At 40.7% G+C, this 23943-nt stretch overlaps 1 protein-coding gene across 2 annotated transcripts in view; it reads left to right on the top strand.

Annotated features, from left to right (window-relative positions):
• The window catches only part of LOC119332313 (midasin-like), a 38276-nt gene that overhangs the window by 2483 nt on the left and 11850 nt on the right, over window positions 1-23943 (top strand). For both annotated transcript variants that reach the window (XM_037605504.1, XM_037605499.1), the window contains exons 2-34: window positions 361-439; window positions 837-1108; window positions 1192-1353; window positions 1442-1590; window positions 2250-2359; window positions 2540-2659; window positions 2826-2904; window positions 3149-3271; window positions 3339-3438; window positions 3518-3614; window positions 4351-4482; window positions 4562-4618; window positions 4748-4924; window positions 5462-5587; window positions 5901-7643; window positions 8382-8449; window positions 8531-8726; window positions 8823-8927; window positions 9014-9319; window positions 10167-12395; window positions 12474-13964; window positions 14038-14224; window positions 14313-14378; window positions 14717-14799; window positions 14876-15112; window positions 15195-15330; window positions 15427-15512; window positions 15597-15673; window positions 16185-16326; window positions 16398-16487; window positions 22329-22455; window positions 22894-23048; window positions 23292-23399. In XM_037605504.1, the coding sequence (XP_037461401.1) occupies window positions 361-439; window positions 837-1108; window positions 1192-1353; window positions 1442-1590; window positions 2250-2359; window positions 2540-2659; window positions 2826-2904; window positions 3149-3271; window positions 3339-3438; window positions 3518-3614; window positions 4351-4482; window positions 4562-4618; window positions 4748-4924; window positions 5462-5587; window positions 5901-7643; window positions 8382-8449; window positions 8531-8726; window positions 8823-8927; window positions 9014-9319; window positions 10167-12395; window positions 12474-13964; window positions 14038-14224; window positions 14313-14378; window positions 14717-14799; window positions 14876-15112; window positions 15195-15330; window positions 15427-15512; window positions 15597-15673; window positions 16185-16326; window positions 16398-16487; window positions 22329-22455; window positions 22894-23048; window positions 23292-23399 (9415 nt within the window). The remainder of the gene's footprint in view (window positions 1-360; window positions 440-836; window positions 1109-1191; window positions 1354-1441; window positions 1591-2249; window positions 2360-2539; window positions 2660-2825; window positions 2905-3148; window positions 3272-3338; window positions 3439-3517; window positions 3615-4350; window positions 4483-4561; window positions 4619-4747; window positions 4925-5461; window positions 5588-5900; window positions 7644-8381; window positions 8450-8530; window positions 8727-8822; window positions 8928-9013; window positions 9320-10166; window positions 12396-12473; window positions 13965-14037; window positions 14225-14312; window positions 14379-14716; window positions 14800-14875; window positions 15113-15194; window positions 15331-15426; window positions 15513-15596; window positions 15674-16184; window positions 16327-16397; window positions 16488-22328; window positions 22456-22893; window positions 23049-23291; window positions 23400-23943) is intronic.

Raw genomic sequence — 23943 nt, 5'->3', positions numbered from 1 at the left:
ACGTGTGCCTTAACAAACCAAAAAGGAGGGAGTATGTTGTGGTATTATTTCACTTGGTGCTAGAGTTATTTCTTACATCCTAATGACTAGTGATAAATTCATTGGATTGAAACGTAGCGTGCAGTGATTTGGTGGTCTACTTCTCAGCAAATCACATAAGCCCATCAGAGAGAACTAATGGATTAGAATTCACAAGACGTATTTGGTTTGATAAATTTTATAATAACTGCTGTTCACTTATTATAAATTTCATCTTCCACAGTTACATTAACGATTTCGTGCAATCATGACATGTAAGTGATGATGAGCTGCTCTATGTTATATAATTAGCTAAAAAAGCTAAAACTGTTACTTTTGCAGACGCGTATTAAAGTATTTCAAGTTTTCTCCTCCGCCATTCCAGAGACTTCTTTGTGAAGGTGTTCCATCGCCTACTAAGGTATTAATTTTCATGTGGTAAATTTGAAGTCCATGTTTTTTCTCCTTTCTGCAAAAATTACCTCAGCAACTTATTTGCTTGTTCACATAATGTTACTCCCCCCGATCCATATTAATTGTCGCCGATTTAGTACAAAGTTGTACTAAATCAGCGACAAAGTAACATTATTTAGATGAATCCAGTGTGTTAATGTGAGTTTAAAAGTTGGTAAGGTAGTGTTGCTAAAATATTTATACATTCTGTGGAGACATAATGGGATTTTTGTGCTGCATTTTTTTTCTTTTCTGTTTGCATGGGGCACTACTAGCCTTTTTCTCTAGGTGCGTCTTCTGCAGAGTTGATACTAATAAACCATTTTTATCAGTGCGGTGACATGATTATTGTTATTTGCTTTCAGGGATTACATCTGTTCCTTGATGCCACCCAAGTATCATACCGGTTTCTAGAATTGGAACCCAGGGTATTTTGTGAACAATGGGACTGGTCTTGCTTTTTGGACCTTGTAAATGGTACAACTGATTATAGGCCAGCGGACGACTCACTTCATAGTGTTGTATTGGATTTAAGATGGTGTGCAATACAAATACTCGTGGTGGTTTTTAAAGCAAGTGATATGGGCAACGCAAGTTTTGGTCTTGGGGCGGATGATGCATTTACATGTTTACTGAGGTTCCTTTTCACACTGTGTTTTAATATTGTTTTCTCTTGATGTCGGCTTCCATGTCTCAATGGTACACTTATTGATCTTGTAGATGGAAGGAGTTCTGCACGGACACTTCGTTAGAGAAAGCCTCTTTGTATCTGCAGACTGAGGAAGGCAATTCTAACATTGCTTTAACTTCTTTGGCCGATACTTTGTTGGATTGGTCAGAGGTTACAACGGGAAAGGAATATAACATTGGATGTAACATAAGGTATGAGCATTTCATCTAACTCCAATTGCTCTATGGCTTGCTAGATTAATCTTGCTTATACAATTTCTAAGTTGTTTTTCTCTGTTAGTCCGTTTGTGCTCACTGCCACTTTGCGCAAGAGTTATGAGGTAGCTCTGATGGCAGTTAGCCAAAGGTGGCCTGTACTTCTCTATGGTCCTGTTGGAGCGGGGAAAACCGCACTCATTAATAAGTTGGCACAGAATCGCGGGAATCGAGGTATATATCTGTAACTCAACTGGTATAACGTTTAGAAATCTGCTAGAAGGTTTTATGCAAATTCAAAACTACCCTGAAGGTTCTGCACAATTGATTTTTCTATAGGATTATATATTTATATATGTATAAAAGAGTGTGCACATGGAAACTGTTGCATACTCACCTGTAGGGAATGGCATGGAAACTGTTGTATACTCACTGGTAAAGCATTCTATTGTCTGCTAATTTCTGACTTGAAATTTGTTAATATACATGTTGGCCTTTTTATTCCAGAAAAACATGTACAGCCAGTATTCAGTTTTGTATGCAACACAATCTATTTCACTGTTAATGTGTTGACACTTGCACTTGACAATCAGAAAGGGGAAATAGAGGTTCGTTAGATATTTATATCATGAAAATAGCCGCATAGGAATGTTGTGTTCCAGCAATAGAGAGGTGAACTCCCTGTTTTATCATCGAGTACTTGAGTTAAGCCAAACCCATGGTCTGCACTAGTCATAGTAAGTTTGAATGAAAGTGTTTTTTCATTGTAATTTTGTCCAGTGGAAACTATATCTTCTCGACACTTTTGGAACTCAACTAATCATGTCATCCCTGATACTGGTAATTCTCAGTGCATATTTTTACTAAGTGCTTATTGCCAATTATGTTTGCAGTACTTTTTATCCACATGGACGAGCAAATGGATGGCCGGACATTAGTTGGGAGTTACGTTTGCACTGAAAAACCTGGTGAATTCAAGTGGGCTTCTGGTTCTCTCACACAGGTCTGTACAGGAGCATTGCTCTCTCTCTCTTTCTCTCTCTCTCTATGTATCTATGTATGCATATGTATATAGGTAAATTATCTGGGGCACCGGTGCCTTGGCACCTTGATTTGGTCAGACCCTATATATATTTCTGGGGGATTGTTATCATATATTTATCTTTCCCATCTTATGGGTCAGGCCATTGTCAAAGGGTTTTGGATTGTGTTTGAAGACATCGACAAGGCACCCACTGATGTGCAGTCAATCTTACTACCCTTATTGGAAGGTTCAAGCTCCTTCTCAATTGGGCATGCGGAGGTGAAATTGCCTTTTTCTTTTAATTGTTTAACATGATTATAACTATATTGCGACTGCAAGAGGTGTATTATTTCTGTTGTTAAAAGTACCGAATATGTGTACATTTTGATGAATGCCACTTGCCTGGTGGTGCTTACCAGTTGCGGATTTTTAATTTCTAACGCAGGCAGTTGAAGTTGCCGATGGTTTCCGTTTATTTGCTACTGTCACCACCTCAAAGCATGATTTTTCACATGCCCTTGAAGGTTTGTCCATTTGATTAAAATACTGCATAATATGTCACATCTTGCTTTACTATGCACCACAAAACATTTGTGCTCATAGGTGTGTACTTGAAAATTACATAAAACCAGAGTTGTGATACAAACTATTCAACCACAGAATGATAGTTTTACATTTCTACAACCCCACAACTTCTCATCTTCAATGAGCAAAGTAGTGACCTGTGATAATCTGACAATCATTCATTGTTTGAATCTTTTCAATCAGGGAGATTAACCTATAGTGGCCTGTGGAGAAAAGTGATGCTGGGAGAACCTAACCGTGAAGACATGGTTAATATAGTTAATGGATGCTACCCAAGCTTGGATACTATCTCCTCTAAACTCATAGGTAGATAGAATTATATTGTCGTTTTTGTTGTTGTTGTGAATTGTGTAACTAACATATCTCCCTCTAGATACCTTTGAGAAGGTCAATTCTCTGGTATCTTACCAGTTTGGTGGGCTCAACTTAGCTGGAGGTTTTTCTGATGGCATTCTACACAGATTCTCATTAAGGTGCATAATTCTTGCTGTTACAGTGTATTTCTTATTTTAACATCCAATGAGGACAATCCTTACAATCTTCATTTGTTAGGGACCTGCTCAAATGGTGCAAGAGAATAGTTGGAGTTGATCTCAACTTTGAGGGTCTGGGACTTGCATCTAGTGGTTACCAATTCATCTATAATGAGGTTTTTGTTTTCACTTCCTTCTAATATGTATTTTGAATTTTTGACATTCTACCTGTGGCTACCGGCCCTTGTCATTGTGGGAAGCCTGCAGTCAAATGTTGTGACTGCATAATCTAGATTTGTCACTTTTAAACATGTTTTGGTTTGCCCTATCTATATTCCCATACCATTATAACTAGAATTAATGTGATGAAAACCAGCTTGTTCAACTTGCATCTTGGACATGATTGAAAGTATTTTTGTTTACGAGTATTCTAATGCGTGCGTTGAGAAGACAAAATGATTATTTGATTATTCTGCTTTTATGAATGTAATAACACTTTGAGAACTGAACCATTGTATAATTTTTCATCATCAGACATGTACTTTACGATCACTTTGGATGCAATACTCCAAAACAATACTCCAAAACACTACTATTCTTGGAGTTGAATTCCAATCCCATGATACAAGGCCAATTGTTGGCAGCTAAACTTTGTCTACAGTATTTTTATTTAAGGATATAGTGTTAATGGACTTGCAGTATGGTTATGCTGTATAATGCAGAACAGTACTGCTGCCTGTGAAAAGGCACCTACATAAAGTACATGGTAGGAAACATGATTTTTTTTTGATATGCACTCATGTTGCCATGCCATTTTCCTAGTGGGAACCAGTGATTCATAAGAAATAACTTCCCATGGGGATACCATGAGCTTTCCAGGCTCTCAGTAACCTTTGTCTTTCCTAAATCCAGGCTGCTGATATTTTTGCTGCTTCCTTATCATCTCCGGATAAAAGGCAATATGTAGCAAGAGAAATTGCTAGAATATTGGGTTTATTTCATCAGGCAGAAACCATGCATCCTACCGACAAGCCCATTATTCAGGCATGTGTAGCAATTTCTTATCTATAACACATGTTTTGTTTATTTGGTTTTGACAAAATTAATAGTTCCTAAAACACAGGCTCGGCACACCGACTTGCAAGTTGGCAGAGTTACTCTGCAATGCAGCGACAAACCAGTAATTACTATTCCTTTCTTTAGTACATACTCCCTTTGTAAACTTTTATAAGACGTTTTAGGTCACTACAGAGGTATTATTTTGTAAGCTTCTGTTTGTTTGCTCACTCTGGGTTTAAAAACTATGCAGGCATTAATTCAGAAGGGGCCTTTTGCTGATATTCGCAGCGCACTAGATGTTCTTGAGAGGGTTGCATGTTCAATAAAGTTCAATGAGCCTGTTCTTCTTGTTGGCGAAACCGGCACGGGGAAGACCACTCTTGTGCAAAATCTTGCTTCCTGGCTTAAACAATCTTTGACTGTAGTGGTACGGACAAACAGTAACAAATTACCTTGTGTTGAAAGCATAACTTGTTTACCATTGCAAATCCATTGATTATCAAATTTGTTACCCAGAAATTGATTGTATCTGCTTATGCGGGTGCAAAAGTTTTAATATTGTGGAAAGGATATAATCTCCTAAAGCACCTCTACACCATTCAGCATGTGTCAGTGTTACTGTTTGCAAATATTTGAAAGGACAGAAGATTATCAGCTAGTGGCATAAAATCTGTATTTCCATTTTTGCCATGGCATAAAAAGTCCAAAATGTGTTTCTCTTTTGTACTCCCTCTGTTCCTAAACATTTGTCTTTTTAGAGATTTCAAATGGACTACCACATACGGATGTGTATAGACATATTTTAGAGTGTAGATTCACTCATTTTGCTCCGTATGTAGTCACTTGTTGAAATCTCTAGAAAGACAAATATTTAGGAACGGAGGGAGTAATTTATATGATCTAGCGAAGTCGCACAATTTTTGAGATCTGCAATATACTAATATCTTGTCTTGACATCTTTCAGAACTTAAGCCAGCAAAGTGATATATCTGATCTCCTCGGTGGATTTAAGCCTACAGATGCTCGGTCAATATGCTTTCCTCTTTATATGGAGTTCAAGGATCTATTTTGTCGAAGTTTTTCTAAAAAGGTGCGGCCATTGTTGGCTTCTTATGGTTTTGCCCTGTACTAACCTGCTCAATGTAGCTTACAGTTAGCTTGGGATCTTATTGTTTCTAATATTCTAATAGATCATAAGTTTAAGATGCGCTTACAAGGCAAATCTTAAAAATGTTATTTTGTTCAGCTTAAGTCATAGACTTTCTTTTTGTGGCTTGTGGTTTATTGCAAGGTTGGCTTAAGCTTGAGGGTGAAGTGAACGATAAGCCTAAGATTTGCATACACCATGCAAGCCATAGAGATCATCTACATTGATTTATTAATTGGATTGTTTGGTTGTTCAGGGGAATGAAGATCTTTTACGTTATTTTGATGTATACGTAATGGAGAAGAATTGGGTAAAATTATTAAATTCGTTGGCCAAGTGTGCTGAGAATGCTCATAAGCTACTTGAAGGCAAGAAGAGAAAAAGGTCTTTGGGTGAATGGGACTCCCTTTTTTCCAGGCTAAATGTTGCCCGTAGTCAACTTGGTTCAGCAAGTGGCATGTCATTTCAGTTTGCAGAGGGTGCTTTTGTTTCAGCTTTAAGAAATGGCCATTGGATTTTGCTTGATGAGGTCAACCTTGCACCTCCAGAGACTCTTCAGAGAATTGGTGCTGTACTGGATGGAGACAAGGGCACGCTGTGCCTTGCTGAAAGGGGTGATGTGGATTATATTGAACGTCATCCTCGCTTTCGTATGTTTGCTTGCATGAATCCAGCAACGGATGCTGGGAAAAGAGAGTTGCCATATGCTTTTAGGAGCAGATTTACAGAATGCTTTGTTGATGATCTCATGGATGATGATGATCTCCGTCTTTTTGTCAGTAAATATTTGGATGGTCTGCATACTGCTAAAGGAGTTATAGATGGCATTGTTTGTTTCTATAAGGCGGCGAAAAAGGAATCTGAGGAGAAGTTGCAGGATGGAGCCAATCAGAAGCCCCAATTTACTCTGAGATCTCTTTCTCGTGCATTAGGTTATGTAAAAATGGCAGAGAAATCTTTTGGCTTCAGGAAAGCTCTTTACGATGGCTTCTGTATGTTCTTTCTTACAATGCTGGATGTCCCTAGTGCAAAAATCATAAAGAACTTAATAGTATCTCTTTTGTTGAATGGAAGAGTGCCACCAAGCATTTCTTTTGCTGACTACTTTGTTGAAAAGCCTAAGCAACTAAATGATTCTGAATCAGATGAATTTTTGTCCAGCTATGTGTTAACCAGCAGTGTTACTGAGCACATTGTCAACCTTGCCCGAGCTGTTTACATTAAAAGATATCCTGTTCTCCTGCAAGGTCCAACATCAAGTGGCAAAACTAGCTTAGTGAGGTATCTTGCTGCAAAAACTGGCCATGAATTTGTCCGCATAAACAACCATGAGCATACTGATCTTCAAGAATATCTTGGTACGTATGTCCCTGACAGTCACGGGAAGCTTCAGTTTCAGGAGGGTGCTTTGGTGAAGGCTGTACGTGAGGGGCACTGGATTGTGTTGGATGAGCTAAATCTTGCACCTTCTGATGTTTTGGAAGCTTTGAATCGGCTGTTAGATGACAACAGGGAGCTGTTTGTTCCAGAGCTTCAAGAGACTATTCCTGCTCATCCTAACTTTATGCTTTTTGCTACTCAAAATCCACCTGTGCTCTATGGAGGACGTAAAATGCTGTCTAGGGCATTCCGCAACCGTTTCATTGAAGTGAATGTTGATGAAATCCCGGAAGATGAGCTAATCACAATTTTGGAGCAGCGCTGTATAGTTGCTCGCAGTTATGCCACAAAAATGGTTCAAGTTATGAAAGATCTGCAAATGCATAGACAAAACAGTAGAGTGTTTGCCGGCAGACATGGTTTCATTACACCAAGAGATTTATTCCGTTGGGCCAATCGGTACCGAACATTTGAGGGGAAGTCATATGAGGATCTGGCTAAGGATGGGTATTTACTTCTTGCAGAGAGATTGAGGGACGACAATGAGAAAATAGTTGTTCAAGAAGCATTGGAACGTCACCTACGTGTTAAACTCAACATCCCTGATCTATATAACTTGGTAAGTTGAATCATTCTAGTTAGATAAATGCCACTCCAATTATGGCGATTCATAAAAATGCCACTGCAATTTCCAAACTTTGAAAAATGCCACTGCAATTTTTGCAAACTTTGAAAAACGCCACTCCAGACTTCGAAAAATGCCACTGGAAATGGCATTTTTCAAAGTTTGGAAATTGAAGTGGCATTTCTCGGAATCGCCAGAGAGTGGCATTTATCTAATTAACTTTCTTTCTTCTATTCGATGTCATGGTAGATGAAAGTCCACTTCTTTAAAAACACTTGCGGATAAATCATAATGTTGCACTGATATCATGTTATATGACACTTGATACTAAAATAACATGATTTAAATTTCTGAAAATGCGTGGATGCTGCTTAGCAGGTATTCAATGTAAAAATGAACTGGACTGTTTTTCTAAATGCGAGGTACTAGAAGGTCTCGATTTGTAGTTGATGTACATACTATGAAATTTTGCAATACATTGGAAACTATATGCTGACATAGAGGACGGATGCTATTTGATGGGCGAGGATTCTCATTCTAGAAAATATTTCTTTGTTTTTTTGACATTGTTTGCTCTGCAGTGACCTTTCCCTGTTATTTAATGCAAAAAGAATAATTTGAAGTAGAGTTTCTGCATGGCATATTTATGCTTTTCTGTATCTTGATACTTGTTTGATGATTGCTGCATGGCCTTTGAGCCAGTCGTCTAATTGAGTGTTTTTTTCTTTGCAGGAAAGCATCTACGGGGAGAGCTTATCTTCTCATGCTATAAGACAAAGAGTACAAGAAAGCTTTGGACAGTGAGTTCTCATTTACTTTAGGCTACAGCATGTGTTTTTGCCTTGTCCGCATCTAATGCAATATCTTTTTGAGCTTTGCAGTATCACTTGGACGAAAAGTATGTGGAGGCTATTCTTCCTCATTGAGCGTTGTTACAGGTCACGGGAACCTGTCCTCCTTGTTGGTGAAACTGGTGGGGGGAAAACAACAGTTTGCCAGGTCTTGAGTGCTGTTCTTGGAGTGAAGTTACACATTTTGAACTGCCACCAATATACTGAGACATCAGACTTCATCGGGGTAGGTTTTGTTGTCTCAAGTTTTTACCATGAGTTGTTACTTGCTGTTGCTGTGCTTCAGATATTTGGTTCACTAGCATAATGCTGTTACTTGCAGGGATTTTGTCCTGTGCGTGATAGGTCAACAATAGCGTTGGAGTACAAGTATCTTATTTCAACATTGAAGGGAATGAAAATTTTCATTCATGTTGCTGGAGATGTGGTATGTTCTTTGTTTTTAACATGTGGTATTTCAACAGCAGATTATACACTTCTAAAATTAGGTAACTGATTCTCTATTGTTCACAGCTATTTCCATCTGATATATCTGGAGCCATTAGCGTCGTGAATCGTATGAATGAAATACTTGATAGATACAGAAAAGAAAAGGAACTGTTTCCGGAGGTGCCACCTCAAGATATTGATGACATGGAGCAAATTAAGTTGAAATTGATGCATCTTCATCAGAAGTCGAAGGCAATTTTTCTTTGGCAGGATGGGCCACTTGTGCAAGCAATGAAGAGCGGAGATCTTTTCCTTATTGACGAAGTTTCTTTGGCTGACGACAGTGTACTCGAACGGCTGAACAGTGTTCTGGAACCTGAAAGAAAATTGGTATGCTTTCTTCAGTTTGCTTCTTTATGCTGGAACTGCCTGCTTTTCTTACTAAAGTAGCAACTCATGGATAATCAGGTTAATAAAAAAGGAGCTGAAATTGCAAATTTAGGGGCCTAATGGACTAACTTGCAAGCTTATGGACTATAGTGATACAACCTTGCAAATTTGGGCACCTAATAGATGATAAACGTGCAAACTATAGGGCCTAAATAACACAATTTTTAGATAACACATATATCTTACTCTAAATGTTACTCCCTCCGTCCCATATTATGGGACGAAGGGAGTATTAATATGGGACGGAGGGAGTATTTGTGCATTTACACTGCTGATATTGTTAAGTTCAGTTTCCTGGTGTAGAGGTGTTTGAGCCAGCTTTGCATTGCCATGCTTTGCTGTGGAATCTAGGCACAGTAAATCCTTAGCAATCTGGTAAAATTTTAGGTTTTTATCCATTCATGTAACGTATAGTTTTTAAGCTATAAACTTAGGCACATGTCTTCGTTAAAATTCTTTATCGATTTCTCTTATCATGATGCAAAGGCAGATCTTATCTTGTTACTAACTACAAACATTCTTTTGCGGGGATGGTTAGATGACATGGCTTGAAGAGGATTGGGTTTTAGAAGGGGATGTACATATATTTGGATGAGAGAGGGGTTTAGAGATAGCAAATACAGTGCAATGACGTTTCTTCTTCCTTGTTTTCATAAAAGACAGTTCCTTTCATAGCCCTGACCTGTAACTCTACACTATTCTGTGCCTTTATAGTTCCTCTTAATAGTTCTCTCATGCTTACCCCTGCTTATCCAATCATGCAATTGTTGTCTTATTATTTTTGTAGTCACTGGCCGAGCAAGGTGGTTCTGTGCTAGAGAAGATTCTAGCACATCCAAATTTCTTTATCCTTGCAACAATGAATCCAGGTGGCGACTATGGAAAAAAAGAGCTTTCTCCAGCACTAAGAAACCGATTCACAGAATTGTGGGTCCCAGCTGTTACAGATGTTGATGAACTTAAGACCATAGCTGTAGAGAGGTTCAGCAAAGCCGAGCTCTCTTGCTTTGGAGATTGTATCGTTAATTTCTCGAAGTGGTTCAACCACCTGCACACTGGAAGAATGCTCACCATACGCGATCTGTTATCCTGGATTTTGTTTATCAATTCGACAGAGAGAATTCTCGGGTCACAACAAGCTTTAATACATGGTCTGTTCCTTGTACTACTTGATGGGCTCACATTGGGAATGAATCTTGCTAAATCGGAGGCTACCGAGTTGAGAAGGACATGCATGTCCTTTATTTTAGAAGAGCTGCAGAAGGTTGAGGGGAAACCCTTAAAGTCAGGCTTGAATGATCTAATGAATTATGGCTGGGGTGATGATATAACAAAAACTGATATCGATTGTAATCGTCCAGGTCATTTTGGCATTGCACCATTCTATATTACCAAAGGTCATTTAGCTTGTAAGCAACATGGATTTGAATTCGGGGCACCCACTACCAGCAAGAATGTTTTGCGAGTATTGCGTGGCATGCAACTATCCAAACCTCTCTTGTTAGAAGGTAGTCCTGGAGTTGGTAAAACAAGCTTAATTGTGTCATTAGCTGGATTTTCTGGCAACAATGTCGTGCGAATAAACCTATCTGAGCAGACAGATATGATGGATCTTTTAGGTTCAGACTTACCAGTTGAAGGGGAGAATGGAATAGAATTTGCCTGGTCGGATGGTATTCTTCTTCAGGCTTTAAAGAATGGAAGTTGGGTTCTGTTGGATGAACTCAATCTGGCTCCCCAGTCTGTCCTAGAGGGTCTTAATGCCATTCTAGACCACCGTGCAGAGGTCTATATACCGGAGCTTGGTCAGACCTACAAATGTCCACCGTCCTTTCGTGTCTTTGCGTGCCAGAATCCTTCATCACAGGGTGGTGGGCGCAAAGGCCTCCCCAAGTCCTTCCTGAACCGCTTCACCAAGGTTTATGTTGATGAACTAAAAGAAGACGATTATTTTTCCATTTGCAAATCAAGATATCCATTACTCAGTGATGATCTCCTCAGAAACCTGATTTGCTTTAACAATAGGCTCTTCACAGATACCATGATACACAGGAAGTATGGCCAAGAAGGTTCTCCTTGGGAATTTAATCTACGTGATATTATGAGGTCTTGTGAGATGATAGCAGGTTCACCAGATACTTCAAAAAATGACTGCTTTCTAAATACTGTTTATCTTCAACGAATGCGAACTGCGGTTGACCGCAATGAAGTTCTCAAGCTTTTTGAAGAAGTCTTTCAGATACAGCCTAGCATTCATCAGCCGAAAATGCTTTATGTCAATGCAGATTGCTTAGTTGTTGGAAATGCGTCTATTAGAAGAAATAATTCCCGGTCATACGCAGTTCAGATTAACCAACTAAACATACTTCCTGGTATTCTTCATAGCCTTGAAGCTGCTATCCACTGTATCCATCAAGGTTGGTTGTGCATTCTTGTTGGACAACACTCATCTGGGAAAACCTCGTTAATCCGCTTGCTTGCTCAGCTGTCTGGCAATACATTGAATGAGTTGAATTTGTCATCTGCAACTGATGTGTCAGAATTGCTGGGGTGCTTTGAACAGTATAACTTCTTCAGACACTACAAAGAGGTCATATCACAAGTTGAGCGTTACGTTAATGAATATTTCAGCTTGAATATGGATATACGTTGGAAGGATTTGATTATGAGAAGAAAGGCTTTGTTTGTGAAATGGTTTAAATTTGTGGTTGCTAAAAAGTATTCTTCAATCGATACTTCCACATTTATTGAGATGGGCAGGAATGCATCTTTGCCACCATTGAGCTTGGTCATAGACATAGTTGAGCAGATGAAGAGTGATCTGGAATTGCTTGACTTGCCTATATCGCTGACCAAAGATGATTTGAGTAAAACACTGAAGTCCATCTACAGCTTGCAGGAGAAGGAAGCTGTACACCAACCAGTTAAATTTGAATGGGTCGCTGGAGATTTGATCAGGGCCATTGAACGCGGTGAATGGGTTATTCTGGATAATGCGAATTTGTGTAATCCTACTGTATGTGTACTAATCTCTTGTACTCTGTCATTTATCCTACAATTTGATTTTGCTAATTTTGTTTCTTTGATCTTTCAGGTACTTGATAGAATAAATTCTTTGTTTGAGCAAGAAAGGTCCATTGTAGTGAATGAATGTGGTCTCGTTGATGGAAATCCTGTAGTTCTGAAGGCTCATCCTAATTTCAGAATGTTTTTGACAGTTAATGCGAAGTATGGTGAAGTTTCAAGAGCCATGCGAAATAGAGGAGTGGAGATATTTCTGATGGAGCAAAGTCGGTGTCTGGAAGGGTGCACGAATGTGCCTGAGAATAGTGAGAGGAAGGACGTGACAAGATTTTTAATTTCTTGTGGTATACCTAGAATGGAATTGATTTCATCAATGACTGAAGCACACATCTATGCAAAAGCTGCTGGATTACGTCTTGGTATAAATATTACCCTTCTTGAGATCACAAGATGGGTTCAACTGTTCCAACAACTTCTTATTAAAGGAAATCAGCTTCGTTGGAGCCTACATCTAAGTTGGGAACACATTTACCTACCCTCGTTGGGTCAAGTTAGTGGATCTGATGTTGTTGAAGATGGAAAATTAAGGTTTTTGACCAATGTTGATGGTTGTTCAGCTGGTTTGCCTTGTGATTTTCCGTTGTCCTTGCCTGGTGGTTGGCCAAATGAACAGAAACTAAGGGATTTTATTTGGTACTCGAAAGAATCTTGTGTCCAAAGAAACTGCATGTATCTACAATCATTGGGTGCCCAGTATGCTGCTTATCAACTAAGCAATTTGGAAGGCAGTTCATCCTTAATAGGACCTAGTAACATCCACCCATATGTTCTTCCTGCTTCAAGCTTATATGCACTGCAATTTCCGACTTTGTCCGGTCAGCATTCTGTTAAGACTCCTGTAACTGGGGGATTTAATTCAGAGTTAGCGGATCAGATGCTTTTCATTGCCGCAAACTGGGTAATGGAGCAATCTACGAAAAGTGATCTTGATTTGTATGGGACATGGTTTAAATGGTATAATGGTCTGCTCCAGCCATACTGCAGCTTCTTCGAAAACTATGGTAATATTCTTAAGCAAGAACCCGAGCATCCTGTCTGGCATAGCATCCTCGAATGTTATGGGGAAATAACTGCTTATCACAAGGTTGATGCTGCTCATCCTGTTCCATTGCTGTCGACGAAGTTGCTAGATATGGCTGGTTGTGACACCCTTAAAACTTGCCAAAAGCGGCTTCATAGGGCTCTTAATGGTTTGAACTTGTTGCGGCTTACATTATGGCAATGGCAATCTGAGACAGTTCTTCCTGATTTTGGTGTTCTAAAAGTTGCTTTGTTGCCGGCATTGAAGTCCCTCAGATGCTTGGAGGATGAGGTACTCAAGTTGATTGTGAGTTCTCGGAAGCTGCTGCAGATATACACTCGTATCCTGGACTATCACAGATCAATATGGAAGATGATAGTCTCGTCTCGGTTTGAGGGCTTACCAGTTGTTTGGAATCTTCTGAGGAAGGAAATTCTGAAGCTGCAGCCAAAATTCCCAGAAGTAGTTGGTATCTTTATGGTAAGTTATAATCATTATCATATTTTTTCTTGGTAATATACTATGATTGTGAACTGACATCACAATCATACAGATGGAAAGCGTCAACCTGAACAATCTCCAAGATTTCAATTTACAAAATAGCAAACCAACTTTGTGGGCCCATGGTGGCCATCCTCTTGTACCATCATCTGGAAGAGTCTTCTACAAAATCCAAGAAATTGTAGCATTTTCTGCAGCTGTTTGGCCATTGAAGAATCTTTCGAAGAAACAGCTTGATGGTAATATATTGCAGATTTGGCAGCTAAAATGAATCACTTGTTCTTATCTTGGTCCCATCCAAATTTAATTACCTTTTGTTGCTTGCAGATAAGCAACAAATAATTGATGCCATGTTGTCAGCCAATCAGGATCTTAGGTGCCTTGCGTTGGAAGGTACTCCTGTTATTATTCCAAGAGATCTCCTTGAGGCTAATACTTTCTCTAGGTTTTTATACGAAGGACTTGTAGGAGGAGCGGCACTTCTTATAAAGAAGAGTTTTCCTCTTTTTTATTTTTATGTTTGGCAGTATACTTTATCCTTTTCTGTTGTGTTAGTTGTGGTTTGATCTTTAGATGTACCTGAAACACAATTTTGTTTAACTGTGGAAGGTCTAGTTGCTTTCTTAATATGTATGTTCACTTCATTTGCTTCGTATCATGTTGCCAGTTTGAAACATTCCGATTCATTAATGGGGAGTTCCCTTTATGATTATATTGTTTTTTGTGTAAAGGTGTTTCTCTAGCTTTTCGTGTTGCATCTAAGCCTGAGGAAGAGGAGTCGACAGTTCTGGCCCACTTGGATGAAATTCACAAGGTTTTTTAGTTACTTTTAATTTTCCTAAGATGGATCTTTCCTGAACTGTTTGTCTTACTACATTTTCTTGATGTAGAGTCTTGTCCGAAAGGTTGAGTATGAGAGGAACAATCTAGGATTATTGTTGAAGACTTCCAACACTGAAGTTAAAGTCTGTTGCTCAGTCTCATCGGATATATTGTGGAACACTTGTGGTTTCAATGGTTGGTTAGCGAGTCTTCCTTTGCTCAATTTGAAGAGCTTGAACTTGGACACTGCTTTACTTCAATGCCTTTCCAAGTGGATACAAATGGATTCTTCTGAAATTCGTCAGGTCTCTCTCCCTCTCTCTTAACTTTTGGATGATTTTGTCCCCTCCATTGATTGCTCATACAATTTGTTGCTCTTGAACACAGAGTATAGCAAACTCAGAATCCCTGCTTACATATGCTATTGACTACTCATTGGAGTTATCGTCAAGATCTCCTTTGGAATTTACCCAGCATAAGCTTGTTTGGTGGATTCATAATGAATGGGACACAGTTGAGAATGGTAAAAATCAATATCTCTAGTTTTGGTGCAACTCATATCAGTTATGTGGCTGTTTTTTGGGTTATAACTTGAAGTTGACACTTAAATGCTGTGCAGTCGATGCAAAATTTGCTAGCTCGCTTCTTGAAATATGGTACAACTATCACACGTCTCTGTGGACTTATTGCTCTGGAAGTCCAAAGGTTTTTCTCTTAGATTTTACATACACCTCCGTAAGTATTTTAAGACAGCCATGATTTTTTCCTCACGATTTGATTCATTTTCAGGCCATGTTCCCTCTTACACACGATGAAACCTCTGATCTAGCACACCTGACAAAAATGGACGCCATCAATACTATTATGTATGTCATCTCCTTCCTTTTCCTTCCTGCTAGAAGCAATTGTGGGGGCATAGTGCTTTTGCCTTGTTTCTCATTTATGCGCTACTTCTTGGAGGTATTATGCTGATATTTGGACCTTAAGGGCATGTAAAGTGGTTGAGAAGGCAGTCCTCTGTTCAAGCCTCCATGTCTTCATCTAGATATGACAATAAAAGCACATTATACAATGGTTTATCTCTTTAGTGTTATCTGTTGCAGTTACTTTGTGCATGCGCCTAGAATTATGTGGTGATCGTCAAAATTAAATACGGAAACATGTAACTAAGAGATAACATCTGGTAGTGGTACAATGGAGAAAAATGTCTTAGCTTAAGTGCTAAGAGGTCATCTCTTAGTAAAGACACCCCTTTTTTATTTTCTCTCTTCCAACTTAGCAGTTATCCTACGTGGCATCTGTAAGAGAAGGCTGACAACACCCCATTGTACATGCTTACAGGATGACAATATTCTTATTGTTTGTCTGTTTCTGCAGCCGAGGTGATTTATGTGTGATGGATTATCGGAAGAACAGTTTAATGCTTAGAATGTCATCTAGAAGTCTCTGGGAAGATGTCTCGTATGCGGGAAGCTTAGTTGGTGGTCTCTATTCTGCTGCTGATTCGCTCTTCAAACAGGTAACTTCTATCTATATCTGTTTGGTTTGCAACCACCCCTTTTAGTTGTCTCTTCTGACAATCTGTTGCAGATCATATTTGCCCATAAGAAGCATTTCAAGCCAGAAGAGTACAGCCAATTAGAGCACATCCTGTTTCAACAATCCGAACATCATCTGGAGGTTTGTGTATCATCCTTGTGATGTTGTTTAAAGTCTCGTGTGCCACATTACTTGCGAGTTGCATGTACTTTATTTACATTTTTTTAATTCTAATCAGAGCCGTCATTTTAGCTTACATGCAGAAGCGCATTTTCTATGCCAGAGACTCCGCCAGCGTTTATGTGGGACATTTTATGGTTTAGATTTTAAGCTACTATTGAAATTTATTAATTTCTGTTTGGAAAATTTGTGGGCACACTACTTCATAATGAATATGGTGACCTTGAATTCCTGTACACAATTGTTTTTTTACTGTGATTACCAGCTTTCATGCTTGAAACCTGAACCGCAGGTTGTATTTTAGCATAGAAATCTAACAAATATTATCTCAGTCCAAATATATGTCATCACTGGAAGCTTTTGTTGTAAATGTTAGAGAACGTGAGGAAGAGAGAATGACCGAACAGTTTTCTGTATTGAGGAGAGAGATATATACAAGGTTACATGGGCCTGGGCCTCACTCTAGACTATGGGCCTGGGCCTGTACAAGACAAACACAACATACCTCACTCTAGACTATGGGCCTGGGCCTGTACAAGACAAACACAACATATATACTTAACACCCCCCCTTCAAACTTAAGGTGGGTCAGGAGCATCTGATACACCAAGTTTGAGAGTGTGAAACCTATGCTGATCTCTAGTTTGTGCCTTGGTGAAGAAATCTGCGACTTGAAGCTCTGATAGGACATATTGTAGCTTAACAGTGGATTGTTGACAATGAGATCGAGTGAAAAATGCATCCACACCAATGTGTTTGGTCAACTCATGCTTGACTGGGTCATTAGCAATCTGAATAGCAGCAGTGCTGTCACAAAGAAGAGGTGTTGGTGTATGACATAAGACACCAAGATCATCCAATAGCCAGCGAAGCCATACAATCTCTGCTGTAGTAGTAGAGAGAGCCCTAAGCTCTGCCTCGGCGCTGGAGCGAGACACGGCAGTTTGCTTCTTTGATTTCCATGCAATGAGAGATGTACCAAGAAATATGCAATAGCCAGTGACCGAGCGACGATCAATAGGATCACTCGCCCAAGTGGAATCAGAGTAAGCATGAAGCTGGAGCTGACTGGAATTAGCATAGAACAAGCGGCGAGATGTAGTTCCCCTTAAATACCTAAGGACTCGGAATAGGTGACCATGATGAACTGAGGTGGGAGCACAGACAAATTGACTGAGAATATGGACTGCATGTGCGATGTCAGGTCTGGTCACTGTGAGGTACACTAGACTGCCGACGATGTGACGGTAGCGAGAGGGATCCTCAAGAGGAGTGCCATCAGTAGGACGCAACTGCAGATGAAGCTCCATAGGTGTAGCAGCAATGCGCGTGTCAGTGAGACCTGAGCGAAGAATCAAATCCTGAGTGTACTTTTGCTGGGAGATATAGTAACCATCATCGGTGTGCTCAACCTCAATCCCGAGAAAATAGCTGAGAGACCCCAAATCTGACATCTTAAATTGTTCACTCAATTTTTTCTTAACAAAATCAATATACCCAACATCATCTCCAGTTATCAACATGTCACCTACATAAAGTAGAAGCAATGTACGGCCATGCTCAGATGTATGAATGAAGAGTGCAGGGTCATGTTCGCTAGGAGAAAAACCGGCAACTTGAATCACAGAACTGAACCGCTCAAACCAGGCACGAGGGGCTTGCTTAAGCCCATAAAGAGCCTTTCGAAGACGACAAACATAACCTAATGGAACCTTGATACCTGGAGGTGGCTGCATATAAACCTCCTCATGTAAATCACCATGAAGGAAGGCATTCTTCACATCCATGTGGTAAATTTTCCATGACCGAGTAGCAGCCACAGCAATTAGAGTTCGAACTGAAGTCATGTGAGCAACAGGAGCAAACGTCTCATCATAATCTTTCCCATGAGACTGCCGAAAACCTCTTGCAACAAGGCGAGCCTTGTAGCGTTCCACAGAACCATTTGACTTGGTTTTAACCTTATACACCCATTTGCAAGTGATAGGGACTGAACGAGGAGGTAATGGTACCAAATCCCATGTACCAGTACGCTCTAAGGCTGCAAGCTCCTCAGACATAGCCAGTTGCCACTCAGGTGACACAACTGCCTCCTGATAGGTACTAGGCTCAGAAACAACCCCTGCATACAAGTCCTTGTATCGCGTTGCTAGAGAAGAGCCGTCAGTGCAAGGATCAGTAGTACTGGCTGGAGGAGTAGAAGACAAAGGCATAGATGACTGCGTGTCACATGGAACTTTAGAACGACGAGTGTAATGGAAAGTACTGGCTGGAGGAGTAGAATAACGACGAGTGTAATGGAAAGGAAGACTATCTAGAGGTGGAGCTAGTGGAAGAGAGAAAGGAGCTGGTGAGGAAGGAGATGAAACATGTGGTGGAGATGGTTCTGATGTTAGGACAGAGGAAGGTTGTTCAGCTATGGACTCATCTAAAAAGATAGGTGGAAGTGAAAGAAACGAGGTAGACTCTAAAGAAGTTGAGGATGATGGTTTAGTGGAAGGGGAATAGAAGAAGGGTTGATCCTCAACAAAAGTGACATCGCGAGAAAAGCGAATGCGGCGAGCAGAAGAATCATAGCAACGGTAGCCCTTATGTTCAAGACTATATCCAAGGAAGACACACTCAGCAGACTGAGTAGTCAACTTGGTATGCTCACGAGGTGCTAAAAGAACATAACAAGTACAACCAAAGACACGGAGGTGGTCATACGTGGGAGGAGAACCAAACAAAACCTCACCAGGACACTTGCCCTCAAGGCGAGTAGAAGGTTGGAGATTGATAAGATAAACAGCAGTTGAGATAGCTTCACCCCAAAAATGAGTGGGGACAAAGGAAGAAATCAGAAGGGTACGAGCTGTCTCAACAATATGGCGATGCTTACGCTCAGCAACACCATTCTGAGCATGGGCACCAGGGCATGAAAGCTGAGGGAGAGTACCCTCAGATGAGAGAAACTCGCGAAAAGCAGTAGATAGATACTCCCCCCCGGAGTCAGAACGAAAAACACGAACATCACTGGAAAACTGAGTATGGACCATATGTACAAAAGCCTTATATATAGAAAACAACTCAGAACGATGCTTCATAAAATAGACCCAAGTATGTCTGAGAGTGATCATCAACAAATATGACATAATGTTTGTGGCCACCTTTTGAAACAAAGGGGGAAGGACCCCATACATCAGAGTCCACTAAATCAAAAGGATGACTAGAATGAGTAGTGCTGGAAGAGTATGGAAGTTGTATTTGTTTCCCTAGCTTACAACCCTTACAGTGAAAACCAGCATCATGGAAACATGACCCAAAACACCTTGTCGAACAAGGGTAGATAAACGAGAACCACACAAGTGACCTAAGCGATGGTGCCACTGGGCAAAAGAAAACGACGAAGTGGATCTCGATGTTGATGCGACCATCCGGAAGGCGGATGTGGTGGAAGCTGAAGGAAGGTGTAAGGTGTCAAGGATGTAGAGGGATGTGGATCCTCTACGGCGATGGCCAGTTCCAATGACCCTCTTGCTCTGACGGTCCTGCACATAACAAAATGAGTCATCAAAACCAACAAAGTAGTTCATATCAGCAAGCTGGCCAACAGACATAAGATTCATGGACAGCTCTGGAGCAAAGGAGATGGCAGGAACAGAAAACTTGGATGTGCAAAGAGAACCCTGATGAGTAATAGAACAAGGTGTACCATCAGCAGTCTGAACAGAGGCACCATCCCGCACTGGCTGGCAAGACACAAGCTGAGAGCGATCAGAGGTCACATGGAAAGAAGCTCCAGAGTCCAGAACCCAAGGCTGGGTTGCAGCAACGGCGGGCTGAGAGAGAACAGATGCAGAAGCACCCCTCGCTTGCTGCTGATAAGGAGCCTGGGGTGCACGACGCTGCTGATTGAGGGCCCGTCTAGCCTGAAACTCAGCTAACAGCTCTGAATGAAGCTTGAAACAACCATCTCTATGGTGTCCTGCCTTCTTGCAGAACGAGCAGATGACAGCTGAAGGTGTGCCCTTGGAGGCACCTGGCCGCTGAGGAAAAGCCAGAACACTAGTGTGTAGAGTCTGCGCAGAAGTAGTCCCAAGAGAACGGAGACGAGTCTCCTCAGCGATCAAGCTAGCAAGTGCCTCTGTCAAGGTGGGAGGAGTCGTACGACCAAGCAATTGAGTGCGAATGTTCTCAAAGTCTGGCTTGAGACCCATCACAAACTGAAACATGAGAGTTTGATGGTCGTACTTTTCCTTCGCTGCACATGACTCACAACCAGAATTACCCTTTGGAACCATGGAACCTAGCTGCCCAGTGATGCGAGTGAAAGCTCCATAGTACTCTTCTATGGACATGTCTTCTGGCTGCCGAGTGTTGTGTAAATTCTGCAACAAGGAGAAATGAGGTGCACTGCTGGGCTGAAGGTAGCGCTGCTCAAAGTACTTCCATATCTCTTTAGCTGAAGTGTGATGCTCAAGACTCATTCGGAGTGAGGGTTCAACACCCAGAGTTAAAACTCCCATCACACGATCATCGATCTTTTGCCAAGACTTCCTTGCTGCATCATCATTTGGACTAGGTGGATCATCTGTCAGATGAGAAACAAAACCAGCCGTCCTCAAGACAGTCCGGGCAGAAAATGCCCATTCCCTGTAGTTTGAACCATCAAGCTTGATATCTATGATCAAAGAACCAAATCCGAAATCATTTCTTGCCATAGTGGTGAGCGGTCAGCAGCTGGAAACACCCAATTTGATAGCAGCTGCAGGCAGCAACAAGAGATGAGCAGCAGACAGCCACAAACAGGAGCAGCAACCCACTAGGCTGGCTGCTGCTTGCTGGATCTCACTGGATAGAAGGAGGAGCTTGCTGGATCTTGCTATATAGGAGGGGGAACGCCTGGAGCTTGCTGTAGAGCAGGGAAGGCACCAAGAGCTTGCTGGAGATGGCTGCTGGAGAGCAGGGGAAGTATTCTCACAGAGTAGCTGTGAGGACACACAGAGGAGCTGCTGGAGAGCAGCTCCTACAGGTTGATGACGAAGATGGGATGGGGCAGCGATGTGGATGTCTCCTCACCAGACAGATCCGCCTGAATCACCTCACCGGCGGCGATTTCATGGGTGGCGGCTGGAAGAGGGACTAGGGTTTGGTCCTGGTCTGATACCATGTTAGAGAACGTGAGGAAGAGAGAATGACCGAACAGTTTTCTGTATTGAGGAGGAGAGAGAGATATACAAGGTTACATGGGCCTGGGCCTCACTCTAGACTATGGGCCTGGGCCTGTACAAGACAAACACAACATACCTCACTCTAGACTATGGGCCTGGGCCTGTACAAGACAAACACAACATATATACTTAACAGTAAATACTTAACGATATGTTTTCCAAGGACAAGTTTTTCACCAGATGTGCATATTAAACGCTTATTGGTACTGGTGATCGAAAGATGGGTAGTTAATAAGGGCAAACAAGTAAAAACTGAATGATTGTCACTTTACACTTCTGTCCATGGTGTTAAAATCTAGTCACCTAAATGGCAAATAACAAATCCTTTCACACCGATGCCTGTCTGTGTTCCAAGCAACTTAAGTTAGTATGATTGTAGGTTTAGTTCTTAGGCTAGTGTATTATCAAATCTCATCCTAGATGCTGAGTAATGTGAACATAATCGACCAGCCCAGGGTAATTATTGAACTTCATCATATTAGGTCTTTGTAATTTCTTCTTATGTGGCGCCTTCAATTGTCACTAATAATCGCAGTACATCTTCTTATGTGGCCTTGCATTTTTCTTGACATGTCTTGCTCTATCGCAGGATGAATGCCTACTTACTGCTTGTGCACTGTTATCTTCGTCAAGTCATGGAGTGCTTGCTTCATTCTCAGGGTCAAATAAACTCATAGGGTCCTTGCTTCTGGAGTTGTACTCATCATACTCGAGTGGTATGTTCTTTTTGGATCTCTAGAACTAGAATGAATGATTTGTGATATATGTAAGCTTACCAATTCAGCCTCAACCGTGTCTAAACTTGCTGGTATGGTACATGTATTTGCTTTTTTAGTGAAATATACATATGGATAGCTCAATTATGTGCTGCTTTCTGGCCTGATGTTTACTGTGTGGTGTATGCCCAGTGTCATTTTGGTACAGTTGTTGAGATAGTATCCTGTTTAGCACAGGATAAAGAGCGACTACGAAGAACAGTTAGGCACAGCACCACTCATTACAGTTTACAAATCATTCATACACGTTTTTCCGCAACAGGCTGTCTCAACGTGAAGGGCTTGCTACAATATATTGAATTCTGCTCTCTTTGTTGTTTCTGATTATTCATTTAGACGCCGTTCACTTATTTTTTAATTATCTTTTGGGGCTTGCAGACTCTTTATTGCATCTTGGGGCTGCCTGGGTATATATTGGGATGTTGCGTTTCCAGTTATTGTTGAGCTCATACGATCCAGATCCTGCGTTCCTATCTGCTTTTATGCATTCTCAGATCCTGGAGAAGATTTCACTCCTAGATCTCAAGGGAAAGGTAAAATTCTCTTGTTTATGGCACATAGCTCCTGCAAGCTGTTTTGTGCTATACAGTATGGTGCAATGCAAGTATTGTGAGCTCATATAATCCTGCTTTCTATGTTGTATCAGTCATTCCTAGAAGGTCATTGCTATGTTGTTAATTGCTGAAACTGTATTTTGATTGTTTGTAAAATCATATACCTAGAGGGCTTTCATAAGACATCGCCTTTACTCAAGGAAAGCATCTTCTTTCTAATAGGTCCGTCATGAATGTGAAGAATTGGTGGGCTCTAACTCAGCAGGAGATTGTCATGATCAAAAGTTAATGCAAGAGCTGAAAACTGAAGAGAAGAATCTCCGGTCAAAGGTTCTGTTCTTATAATCGCATAGCACCCAGCGCTTGCAGTTCAATTCTAAGTTCTAGATGTTTCATACTTCTTTTGAATACTGTTCAAGAATTCACCTGATTAATCAGTTAACGGGCCAGTTAATCGCTACTCATAGCGTGGCCGAATCGAATAACACCTATTCATTGCGTTGACTTGCCAGGCCGATTAATTGGCCAGTTAGACCGATTAATCAGTTGTTAGGACGATTAATCCCGCTAGCCCATTAACAGGTGGGCACACAAAGCTTAAATTTTTGGCCCATAACCCCTTCAGCTCCTTAATAGCTAGGATTAATAATTTTACCTCCTCTCTATGCTTTTCATATGTGTACGACAGCATGTTTTAATATACTACATAGCTGGGACGAGGGTATGGTATAATACATAAAAAATCTAGATATATGTTTGCAAGTCTATTCAATCTACCGATTATTGGTCTACCGATTAATCCAGTTAATAGGTTGATTCACCGAGTAATCGCTACTCCTAAACCGACCGAGCAGCTACCAGTTAACGATTTCTT

This window comes from Triticum dicoccoides, chromosome 1B, assembly GCF_002162155.2.
Source record: "Triticum dicoccoides isolate Atlit2015 ecotype Zavitan chromosome 1B, WEW_v2.0, whole genome shotgun sequence".
Taxonomy (NCBI): domain Eukaryota; kingdom Viridiplantae; phylum Streptophyta; class Magnoliopsida; order Poales; family Poaceae; genus Triticum; species Triticum dicoccoides.
Note: the sequence above shows the minus strand (reverse complement) of the source record. Positions and strands in the feature narration are given on the sequence as shown.